Source organism: Mesitornis unicolor, unplaced genomic scaffold, assembly GCF_000695765.1.
Source record: "Mesitornis unicolor isolate BGI_N332 unplaced genomic scaffold, ASM69576v1 scaffold348, whole genome shotgun sequence".
In the NCBI taxonomy this organism is placed as follows: Eukaryota; Metazoa; Chordata; class Aves; order Mesitornithiformes; family Mesitornithidae; genus Mesitornis; species Mesitornis unicolor.
The window spans coordinates 1-12,680 of NW_010203623.1; the positions used below are offsets into that span (position 1 = coordinate 1).

Genomic DNA, 12,680 nt, shown 5'->3' on the forward strand with positions numbered 1-12,680 from the left:
GGGAGAAGCAGGGGCAGCTGCCTGCGATCCTCCGCGGCACCTTCTCATTTCCCTCGCCGGCCCCATCAGCTCTCTCCTGGCGTCTTCCCGCCGTGGCTGGGGGCTGGCCTCTGTCCCGGGCTGCTCCCGCGGGTTTGGATGCTCAGGGAGCTGCCGGGAAGGAACATAGGAGATGGACGGAGCGATGGGGATGGGGGAGCAAACTCCGACAAGACACTTCAGTGGTAACTGTTTCAGGGCAGAGATTGTGTCTTGTGGGGGGAGTTCAGGACTAGAAAATATGAGGCAAGAGGAAAGTGTGTGGAGTGGGGACAAGGACTCGCATCCAGAGAACCTGTTCCTACTCTGACCCAGATTTCCTTTCATCCTGAAACTGCCTCTGTCCCTGGTCTACTCTGCTCCATCCATATGGACATGGTCCTTCACCCTCTATAGAAAAACGGCAGAATAAAGACCCTCCCTGGATTTGAGGAAAAAAGGACAGAAATGCCTGAGTATGATCATGTATATTAATGTAGTGCCTATCATCTCTGTCAGGAGCCCCCTAACCCCACTTTATTTGTAGCTGCATGAACAGAGAACAAAGCAGAGTCTCCTTGCCCCAAAGAGTTCTAATTCTGAAACAGCCTGAGAGCAGGATTCAGTCTAACATGTACCCATTTTTCTCCCATTGTCTTGCTGATGCCCTCTGTCATATCTGTGTTCTGCTTTTCTGGTTATTGCTATGCTAGGACAGGTGTCAATACAGGTGGCGTATTTCCTCTTCAGCACTTAATGCTGCTGGACCAAAGAGTGTATATGTTGACAGAGCATCATTAGCATTTAGAATTGATCAGTCCTTGCCAGGCGAGAAACGGTCAAAGAGGGAATAGCCCTTGCAGGCTGGGGTGAAATGAAAAAGTGATATATTTGTGGTAAGATTGTGCTGTAGTAGCTAATGAACTATATGAATTACAGAGGGGTTTTTCTGGGAATGCAGCAGGTAAAATAATTGTCACATAATATCTGATAGAAGGAAAAGAGCATATGTTCCAGCTTTACTTTCTGATGTAGAATCCTAATTATTTCTCTATTTATTCCTGTGCCCGAAGAGTCCACGCAAGGAGAGTTCCAAAGGAAGCTTTACAAGGAGCTGCTGAAAAATTACAACCCTCTGGAGCGACCGGTTGCAAATGACTCCCAGCCACTCACTGTCTACTTTACTCTCAGCCTCATGCAGATCATGGATGTGGTGAGTCTGTAACCTTCTATTTAAAGAAGTTATTTCTTTAAAGGGTGGATTTTTCCTTCCCAGAATGGAGATTTGTGATAGCAAAAGAAGACTGCAAGATATTGGAAAGCACAGATAATTCACGACACAGCGCCAAATTTTGACTTCCTTTTAAAAGAAGTAAACTTAAAAGTAAAGTTTCTCTCTTTCTTAGATCTCATCAGTATTTCCCAACCTTCTTACCGGTATGAACTATTAAAAGTGGAGCTCAAATAGCATACTTTGGCCTTTGAGTTGTTAACTGTAATTAAAACCAACAAAAAAGTATAGTCTGGGGAGTGGGGGATATGCAAAGCCGAAGGTCTTGATTTGGTGGTCACTAGAGAACTTCTTATTTTTGGAGACTGGAGGGGCTGGGGGAGAGCAGAGAGGAAGGGGTTGTTCTGGCTAAAGTCCAAGTTATATTATTTCTTACCTTATTTAGACAAGATTGCTACATTCTATATGCTTAAATTTTAGCTGTTCCATTCGCAACCACAGTTGTTTGGTGTATCAGTATATACTGCACTCCTGTGCAGTGCTTGGCAGGCTTGTAAAATGCACTGTAGGATCTTTTGGGTTCGAATATGGATAATTTAATCTTCACTCTGTCACAGCAGCACAGAGATCAAACTCTCTACATATAAGTGGGTTTAGAGTATTCATTTTTACTGAATTCAACGAGCTGTGGCCACTAATAAAGAAGTTAATTACTGAAACCTAGTAGTTAACCTCAAAGTCTCTTTCCATCGGATGCCTAAAGTTTAAGGCACAACAAAATTTAAAAAAAGCAAGAAAGATGGGATTATTCATGACAAGTGGCTTCCTTGCCGTTCCCTTACAAGCTGCTGATTGCCAAAATCTAGACACTGTTAATTTAATATCTGAAGGTCAGCACACACACACAGAACTCTCCAGGTTTAAATGGTAATAGTTTCTATGCACGTTTTTTCAAGTTTTAGATTTATTAGACCTAAGGTGAAAACTAGGGTGTGTATTTCCAGTGTGATATTAACTGTTTGCTAAAGTGAGAGTAAGCAGTCATAGTCAGTGAGCCGCTTCAGTGTCAGTGCCACTAAAGCCAACAGGCAAAGTATGTCAGTTCTGTCCTTGTCTACAGCCACTGAGTTTTAATAAATGTGATACCAGTGAGCAGAACAGAAGCTATACGGAGTCATATAACCTGTGAATGATGGTGAGGGGAAAATATGTATTATGCAGATTGCAACAACTTCAAAAGGTGCTGGCAGACTGAACTGGATGCAGACTGTGGCTGTACTGCACAGGTGCCCAAGAGCTAGGAGAGGACAGCCAGGCATTGGGCCAAAACTTTGATGTGAGATAAAAGCCTGTACCAGGGGGCTGATATAACAGATGACACTAACATCCCACTAACTGTATGTGGCAATGCTTTTGTTATTAATGATGTGTATTATGAGTAGGCTTAGAGATTTTGAGAAAAGGGGATCTCCTCGTGCTGAGCACTCTGCAAACACAAGTAGAGAGTGACTCCTGGCACAGAGTCAGTCTAAATAAACAAGTAAGCAAGAATGCCTTTGGACAATTAGAGAAAACAGAAAACGCATGGAAGCGAGGAACAACACAGAGGGAATAAACGATACCATGTTAATAAGGGATATATTAATTTTGTTATTAATCTTCTAATAGGATTGCTTTAGAATGCATCAAGGTAACACAAAGAGGCATTCGAAGGGCAGTGGGAGTCATGAGGACAGGGCAGGTCAGATCAGAGGAAAGTAAGAAAAGAAAGCTGAAATGAAGAGAACGAAGGGCAGCATGGGACAGAGTGCTTCAAAAGTCTGAATGCCTGAGGGTCCCCATCTGGGCTCCTGCTGCAGCTGTTCTTGCTGGCTCAGACCTTCTCTGGTCTCTTGCCATGTATGGCAGGGAATGTGGAGGACAGGGCAAAAATAACCACTTGATTCTCTTGGCCCTGTTATCATCTGTGTGATGGAGCTTTGGTCTAGCTCCTCTTTACAGTGCGTCAGGCCCCTAAGTGCTTCTGCAGCAGCACTTACTGGCTAGTGTCTCCATTGGTAGCTATCCATTGCGTGCCCCTCTGGTTTTAGGTAGAATTGTATCTATAGGTCAGTATGTTCAGGAAAGCTTAGCCAATCTGTTCACAGCCTGTTCAAACTGAGCACCTCAACAGAGCTCCACATTTCAATGTATCTCTGCAGAACCCAGCACAGTACATGGTGCTTCATCTGAATCTTAAACCAGGCTTCAATAAAACGCCTTCCCAAGCAGAGACTTCGTTTACAAGGCCTTTTTCTGTAGCTCCCTTTTGGGAAACAGCCTCCTGCTGCGTATGTGCCTCCTTACAGCTACTGGAGGATCTTTTGCTTTGGTGCAGGACAGTACAGTCCCCTTCAAAGGATTTTTATACAACTGTATGTTCAGGAAACATTTCTGTAGTGCTTGGTTTATTTTGATAGCCAGGATAAAAACCTGATGCTGTGGGGTTTTTTTTCTTTGACTGGTTTTTTTACTGCTAGCACTAAACTACATACAAGTAATTTCAGATTTCAGAACAGGAGAGCTTGAAAAAGTATTTTGATCTAAGATGATGCAGGGCTGTAAACAGACTAATTTTTCCCTGGCTTTCAAAAACGGCATTTCTGGTGTCATTCTATATAGACGTTTGGCTGAAGTGTTTTTAAGTATTAATCACCAAGGCCACCTAGGAGGCCAAACCCTCCTAGTGATGACACAGCTTACAGAAGCCTTCTTTATGGCCTCAAAAGCACTTCCTGAATAGGATAAGCTGAATGCCCACAATAATTTTTTCCTCCTTAAATTGCTTCTACACTAGAAAGGTTTCCTTTGCGTTTCTACGAGTTAATAGTGGTGCGCCCTCTTCCCCACAGTGCTGACATGGCTATAACCATGTCCTTGACTTCTGTATGAACAGTTGGCTGTTGGAGACATAAATGGCTATAGGCCAGCAGGCAGCCAACTTCACAGAGTCAATTTCTTCCAGAGTTGTCGAGTTTAATTAAAAACCATACAATCTGAAAGGCAAATATCCACAGATCACTAGCCAGTCTGGGTATAGTCAATGATTGGCAGTCTTGGCTAATATGATTCAAAAGGGAGTCTTTGATCTTATGTGCCTTTCAAAAAAAATCCCTTCATAATCAGTAAGAAGCCAAAGTTTTTTTCTGGCAGTTTAGATACAGATTTCTGCTTGCTATAAAATTGACTGCCTTTCTTTCTCAGAGGTCTGGGATTGACAGGCAAAGAAAGAAACCAACCATGAAGTAAATTAAGCTTCACAGTTTAAAACAAATGAGTTTTCTTCATTGTCAACAAGAAGAAAACGCTGGTGGAAATGACAGCTACTTGCAATAACAATTACTGGTTTAACAAGCAAGAAACAAAACATGTCACCATCATGCTTTCCTGTAGTTTATATATTCACTTTAACACCTTCTCAGCTAAAACAAGCTGTACTGGGAGTTAGACCTGTCCAGAGCATATCTGTCAAATCTCTGCCAGAACAGACTGAGCCAGGCTGAATCCTGGCTGCTGCTGTTCCTTGAAGTCTCTTCCATTCCACTCGCCTTCGCTTACAGGAACAAGGAGACAGGATATTAAACCTTTTCCAAATTCAGTGGATGTTTCCTACCTTACATTTTTAGTTTAACTCTTTCCTTCCAAAACTAGCAATTATTTCTATCCTATGCTTGTTTTTCTTTTTATTGGTATTGTGTATTAACACGTGTGCTTGTATCAGGACTATATAATGAGGGACCTGGAAGTGCCGATTGCCCCAACTTTGTCTAGTCTGCTAGAAAACAAAGTTGATGAACTAATTAGAATACAAGCTGGCATAAAAAATTATACAAAGTGTTGCTAAATGGGGAGGGAGAACAGTGGCAGAATGAGAAAAATGCTGTTTGAGGACATGTAAATGAAGAGGAGAGCTAGGAAACTGGCTCCGAGTGCTTAGAGAAGTGGGAATGCGTGGTAGACCTGAGAGACAGGAAGGTGGAATTTAGGTAGAAGAGGATAGAGGGCGAAATGGAAAGAAAGGTTTGAAAGGAGTGGACTCAAAAAAAACCAACCAAAAAACAACTGTGTCAAGTTAATACAAACTTTCAAGAGAGATCCTAGGTATCTTTCAGTTCACTTCATTCCTATGTTCCTTCATAGAGAAATCACTGCTCTTAAACCTTTGCAAACCATCTTTCAGTTAAATTTTCCTGGAGTGAAAACACAGTGGAGACAGCCAACTGGCCAGAAGTGCTCTTCAAGGATATTTGAGTTGTTGTAATATCAGAAGATGGAATAAGAGGTTTCTTTTGCTTTTTATAATTTGTTTCCATTTTATTGAAACAAGAAATGCCAAGCAATTTGATGAAAGGAATGGCAAATAACCTATTTCCTCACTGACTTGCTGAACTCTTGTTTCAAAACTCCTTGCAGGAAAGCAATGTATATTGAATGAATAGGCTGATAATAAACAACTCTGGATCTGAATAAGAAAATGTTTGCAAATATGTGACTTAGGAAAACTAAACAAAATCTAAGGATAAGCACAGAAGAATAATCTTAACAGACAAAGGGTATCTGCATACCTTCATGGCAGGAGAGGAAGAGTGGTTAATGGATGTGTATAGTTTATCAAGGTCATAGTTTCAGTACAACGTCAAAAAAAAAGGGATATTATGTAGAGAGGCTACTTATTTTCTCTACATCTCGCCTCAAGGAAGACGCACTACCTGCACAGAAAGCTAGCCTTTGCCCTCTGCTTGTCTGGTATTTCAGTGTTGACATGGAGTATGAACCCAAGTTATGCTTAGGGATAGCTTCCAGCATATGCATTTTTGAGAAACAGATTCTTGAAATACACTGATGTTAGTAACTTCCACACTTGATAAAAGGACAGCCACCACTTTTTTAAAAACTGTGTAGAGGCAAACACGTTCTAACATTCTTAGTTTCTCTTGTAACATCCATCCCAATAATGGCATCAGAGGACAATATTCAGCTGCTACCTAAGAGCAAACACTAGGAACAGATGTGGCAGCGGTGCTGCTCCTACTCTGCTGTGGCTCTTGCAGAATAGTGGATGGCATAGAAAAACACATACAGTGATCATGAAGGTATTAATTTTGTGCCTAGCCTGACATGTTTACAACAGATATATTTGTATCTACTGTGAGTTGACACAATTTAGAGAAACAAAGTCAGAATGTGAAACCTTAGAAATTAATGCAAAAGGATCACACATTTAGACTGCAAATTACTGCTTAAAGACAGACATGAAGAGCTGGAATACACTGAGCTATACAGTAATGGTTCAAACTCAATTTTTACTGCAATTTAAACAAGTAGAAGAATCTTACAGTCTTACTTTAGTTTGGAAGGGACCTCCAGAGGTCATCTAGTCTACTCTCTTGCTCCAAATACGTCTAAATAGATCATGTTACTCAGGATTGTGTCCAGTCAGGTACTGAACACATCCACAGAGACAGACTCCACAACCTCCCAGGGCAAACCGTTTCAGTAGTCAGCTATCCTCATGGTAGACTTGTTTTCCTAACATCTAAGCAGAACTTCCCATGCTGCAACTTGGGAACAACACTACAAAACACCTCTAGAAAAATGAGGCACCTTTCCTTCTTCCACAAAATCAAGTTCATGGCATAAAGATCCTTTTGGTGAAGTATACTGGGTTTCTTAACTATTTGCAGCAAGGTACATATTTTGACTTCACTAAAGCCTTTTAAAATAGTGTTCTTAGCAAAAAACTAGAGAATAAGGCCTTGGTAATCCCACATGGCAGAACAGTTGTTGTCAATGGTTCACTGTCAAAACGGTGAGATTTAGTCACATCGTGAGATTTCCCAGGAACCCGTCCTCAGTCAGTGTTTTCATTTCTTTTCACCAGGAAGATAAATAGATAATCTTTTTATTAAACTTGCAGATGAAGTAAGATTGAGAGGAGGTCAGAGAATACTGAGGGCAAAACCAGAATTCAACACTGTCGTTTTCATTTCTTTTCACCAGGAAGATAAATAGATAACATTCTTATTAAACTTGCAGATGAAGTGTGTTTGAGAGGGGGGTCAGAGAATACTGAGGGCAAAACCAGAATTCAACACTGTCTTGTAAAATTAGAGTAAAAGGACTGGTTTGCCCCAATTTGCTGCATGTTTTTTCAAAGGCTACTTTATGTGAAATTTTGAGTACTGTATTTTAAGAAATATTTGAATGCACTGGAAAGAATACATCTGCTGGAGACTTTGATTGGATTGAATGAGATTAATTTGATGCCAAAGTCTTTTAAGTGGAATCAAAGGCTGGACAGTACTGGCTCTGTATAAGGGCAGATATTTGATTTCTTTATCATTCTATCAACTATAATTGTAGTCACAGTCCAGACACAGCTGAGAAGGTCATCCTTGTTCCAAAACATTTACAAACTAATATGTATAGACCAGATTCTTTCAACATCAGAATCATTCATATCATAGTAACTGTTGAAGTGTACAAGACAGTGTTAAATAAAACTTAAGCATAAAAATGCTAAAGTTAAGACTAGAAGAATTATCGAATTATCAGACCAATGGCTTTTTGATACTAATTTTCATTATTATGGCTCCCTAGATTTTTCTAAGGAATTTCAGCAATTTTACTTTGCAACTGTTGAAAACATTACGGTGTCCTAGGGCTGTCCAGTTTGAATTCAGAATTTATACCAACTTTCTGTGTGGAACTTGGGGCACCCTTTTGGGAGTACCCTAAGCTGATCTCAGCACTCTGCTGCTGAAAGAAACGATCTCACCAACTTCTGGCCTCATTTTCCCACCCCTTTGGTTTGCACCAGTGCCTCTGGGACTGAGCAGTCAGCTGTATCAGGTTTTTGAGGGGTCATTTTTCTAGATGACCTGTACCGAGTTTGGATTTAGATTTGCTTAAACTGCTCACAAACCTCTACCTTTGGTGGTTCTTCACTTAAAATCTGTCTTATATTTAGTGAAAAACCAAGCTAGTTCCATCTCTATCTGAGCCAAGCTGCTAAACTTGGGAAAATGCTGGATTAATACTATCTTAGCTTGTGACTTCTGTAGCAAGACTTGTGTTGACAAACATTTTGGTGGGTACGAGTGCCCATTTTCATCGACTCTGGTCACAAATTACTTTATTTTATTAGCTGAAGAATCAACGTTTAATAACTTATTCAAGAAAGCTGAATTTAGTTATTCATCCACATGAATATTCAAGTTCTTACGTTGTGTAACACCATTTAGTCAGGAATCTTTCATGGTTCCTCCAGACATTTATGAGCCAATTAAATAATGTACTATACAATAATTTTTACTTATTTTCCAGTTTCTCCTGTTTCTTTTTTTTGATTTCTAGTTCAGGCAAAAGTGCTGAGTAGTTGTTTGTATGTAGTGAGCAGCAGCAGAATCTCAAGAGAGATCCTGTTCCTTTAGGCTGTTCAACTCACTTGTGCAGACCAAAGGAAGTATGAAAGCATGCAAACTTTCTTCTGTTTATTTGAACTCAGTCAAAGTTTGCTCATCCTACATTGCCCTTGGTTACTTGTATGACTTAGATTTATATATTCAAGAGCTTTTGTCCTTGTTTCATTTTACACAGCGTAAGTGATAAATTGACTTCAATGACTTGCATACAGTGCTTAGCAAAGCCTCTGCATAAAAATCTGCAACTCGGTGTTTTGCAGTCAAATACCCTGGACCCACCGGGCAAGATTATAATGTGAAATATCTTGAAAATTTAAAAAGAAAGTGATGCTATTTCTCAAAGAAGCAGAACTGCTTCAGTAAAGAAACAGAGTGTAAAACAAATACTTCTGCCACCACCAAAAAAAATACAACTGCCCCAAAAAACCCAAACAAAAAACGAAATTTAAATTTGGAAAGACAAATAAAACAACAGCTCATTGAGAAATAGTGCTAAAGAAGTTTCTGAGCTGCTTATCAAACCTCAGCAGCCTCCTTGCAAACAATGGTTGTGGCAGAAGCTCATTCAAATCCACATTATTCTTTTAATTTTTAGCATTCGTGTACTTTAGAAAAAGTCTCTCCAAGCTTTATTTTCCTTTCACTTTGCTGCTTGATCTTTATTCCCCTCCTGCTAAAGGGAGAAACTATTTCACTTTCATCTTCCAGTGATTTCCATTCTACCATGATTTATTCCTGAGAGTTTAGAAAACTGCAGCAGTGCTGGGATATGCTTTCTGATATTCTAATTAGTTTAATACCTATGAAAGTTACTGGATTATAACATAAAACAGAGTATTCTGCTTCCCCATGAAATATGACGGGCAGATCTTTTCAAATAACAGTCTAAAATATTCTGATAATTGATCTATTTAAATGAGCAGACAACACCTCTCCCTACCCCACTGTGGTGAGATACAATATACTAAGAGAAACTGCAGTGTTATTTCAGTGATATTTATCCATTTTTCCTGTGCTTCTAAATATCTTCGGGGTTCTTTGCCCATTTTCCCTCCAGCATTTTTCTTTTACCCATTCTTTTCAAACAATATTTGATCTGGAAAGATACTTTAAACGCAGTCTTATCTTCTGTAGGGTGGAACAGGAAGCAATGAATTTAAACTAACTTAAGGCAGTTTGCAGGGAGGAAAAAAGGACTGTCCAAAGGCTATAAAGAAACCTCCTCATGACAGTTAACTGGAGCTCATTAGAGATGTTCATTGCACATTAACATCAGAATTTCTGTTCTGCATGAGAGGTCTTTGGAATTGTAATACAAATCAGCTGGCATTTTTCTGTTTGCTTGGCTATTTTAATATGAGTAAACAAAGCAGTTTCTCTAACATTTTTCTCATCCTTTGTGATATAAATAATCAGCACGAATCATAAGAACTCAGCACTTCATTTCTTTGTTCTCTAACTCCATTGGTATGGATGCCCCATTAATTTAAAAAGTGAGTAGACTGGCATGCCACTTCACTTAGGATGAAGAAGGTTTGCATCCATACTGTGAAAAGCATGGCTAAGGTCCTAGAAAACAGATTCTGTTGCAATGGACTGCTCTAGAGTGCAGGGACCAGAAGATAAAGCCTTCATGTTTTACACAGGACCTCTTGCTAGAACAACAGAATTTGCAGAGCTATGTCATCTAGTAATTATTACTAGTCCTCAGTAATCAGCTAATAAAGCAAAATTACAGCACAAGACAATTTCTGGGAGTCAGGTCTGGATAACCAATACTTGTTCTTCTACAAAGCTTTTAATTGAGAGAAGTTTGGGGACTGAAATGGATATCCTCCTGGTAATACTCAGAATTGTTCCACTTTTATACATAGTATATATACATAGTATCTATACACATTTTATGCATAGTATATATACAGTTAAAACGACAATATTTCTGTCATAGTCAAGTACTAGACAATGTCACTACTTAATACCCAAGATCATACCCATTTCTTTCCTGGGAAGGCTTCTGGAAGTGCTGTGGGAAGATGCTGTGGGCTGGATGAATTATCTGGAGAAAAGCAACCCACACCAAACCATCACAGCCTCTGCCCCACTCCTGCAGTGTGAGCTGTGTGGGTCTGCAAGTTAGAAGGAGAGGCGCCGCAGCAATTTCAGGGATGATGGCAAGGGAGCACAGTAAGTGCTGCCAAAGCAATGCACCTAACCCCGGACACCACCCCTGGGAGCACCTGTGCTAGCAGAGCTGCTCAGAGACTAGACCAGATTACCAGTCATGGTTTAGTGTTCTGAAGTGGTAGTCTGATGGGCTATGGCTCTTGAGCAGTTGGGTAGGTGGTGTTCTGGTTCTGCTCTCTGTTTCATTTTAGAGCTGTATTCCCAGGCCTGGGCAGATACAGTGCCTACTTCTCTCTCAGAAAAGCACACATTATAAGAAGGTTTCAGTAACTTACAAATTGAATAGCGCTGACAGCAGTTGCACAAAACATTGTCAGTGGATTGCATGCAAACACTTCTATATCTGTGAACGGCGTATTAACGTAGAAACATTCAAATCTCAATTACTTCAAATTTAGATGATACAGATGTGAGTTCTTCAGTTTCTCCTGAACTCCTCGTCTTCCCAAATAAACTACTAAACAATCCAACCAATCTAAACCTATCTATAAGTTACCAAAAATATAATAAATCTCACAGCAGGGAGCATATATGTGCAAGTGCTTATTTAAAAAAAGGAAGTATTTTTAAATCAATGTAGAATTTTAATTTCTGAAATAAGTTATTTTAATGTGTAAACTAATGTATTTTGAATTTTTAATTTATTCAAAATTTAAAAGAATTCTTTTCAAAAAAATCACCAGATGAAGCCTGAAACAAACTTACACTCGGATTTAACCTTCACTTATGCTTGCATGTTCATGCCTGTTATCTGAAACAAGTCTGAATTTGATTTGTAAAAAAGGAAAGGCTGTTGACACTGGCTTCAGTGACAGCTAACTGGGAAGTGCTGAGCATGCCATGAAGCCATGTTGCTGCTTATTAGCAGCAACATAAGAATATGATATAAGAATAATATAATGTAAGAATATGATATTTATCCAGTTCATCTCTCCAAAATCCTCTGGAAGGAATGCTGTGAAGCCACAGCATGGCCTATAATCTCATCTCTGTACTGCTTATATGACCCTTGCAATGGAGTGACCTGAAGGGAAGATGATCAATAACCACATGCAGAGTTGGTGGACCCACGCACATGTTCAATTTTACAGCGCTACTACTTTGGACTTTTACTGGCTTGTTTTCTGTGTTCATCCATGAGTATTAACATATTTCTGTGGTTGGCGTCCCCATAATTGCTCTCAATAACTGCACAGTTGTGCTGGTTAAGTACTTGAGAGGAAAGAAGCAGGTCTTTTACCCACTACCAGGCTGCTAAATGCAGGAATGAAGACAGAAAAAATAATGAGCGCTGATAAATTTGACTGAGCCACTCACTGAGCTCAAGAAATTCAAATGAGCATTTTTATGGATTTTGGAGTGTTCACTCCATCTCTGACCCCACCAGACACAAGTGTTCTTCTCACAGAAGAGAGTTTGCTCTTTTGTGTTGCAGAAAACAGCAGCCTGAAGGACTGTGTAGCTGTTCTGACATTTCAGTCATGATGCTTGTTGCATTTAAATGTGAAGGAAGTGACACACTTTTGATTTTTATAAATACACTCCTCTCAGCCAAGCTCATAGTTTCTCAGAACCTTTGTCAGTGATCTTACCAGGCATTAAAGTGAGGACCATATGGGTTTTTAGGGCAAGTTGAAAATGAAGTATTCTCAAACCTGTCCCTTGGAGGATATAGAGAGAGGAATAACTAGAATTTCTGTAATGCTGATTTATCCTCTCTTCCTGAGTTATTAAGGTGTCTTTGTAATACTTCCATGTCAAGAGCTGCAGAGACATTCAGCAGG

At 39.8% G+C, this 12,680-nt stretch overlaps 1 protein-coding gene across 1 annotated transcript in view; it reads left to right on the forward strand.

Moving 5' to 3' along the window:
* Positions 1-184: 184 nt before the first annotated feature.
* The window catches only part of CHRNA7 (cholinergic receptor, nicotinic, alpha 7 (neuronal)), a 36,060-nt gene continuing 23,564 nt past the window's right edge, over positions 185-12,680 (forward strand). The window contains exons 1-2 of the mRNA XM_010190751.1: positions 185-224; positions 1,092-1,231. Of these exons, the coding sequence (XP_010189053.1) occupies positions 185-224; positions 1,092-1,231 (180 nt within the window). The remainder of the gene's footprint in view (positions 225-1,091; positions 1,232-12,680) is intronic.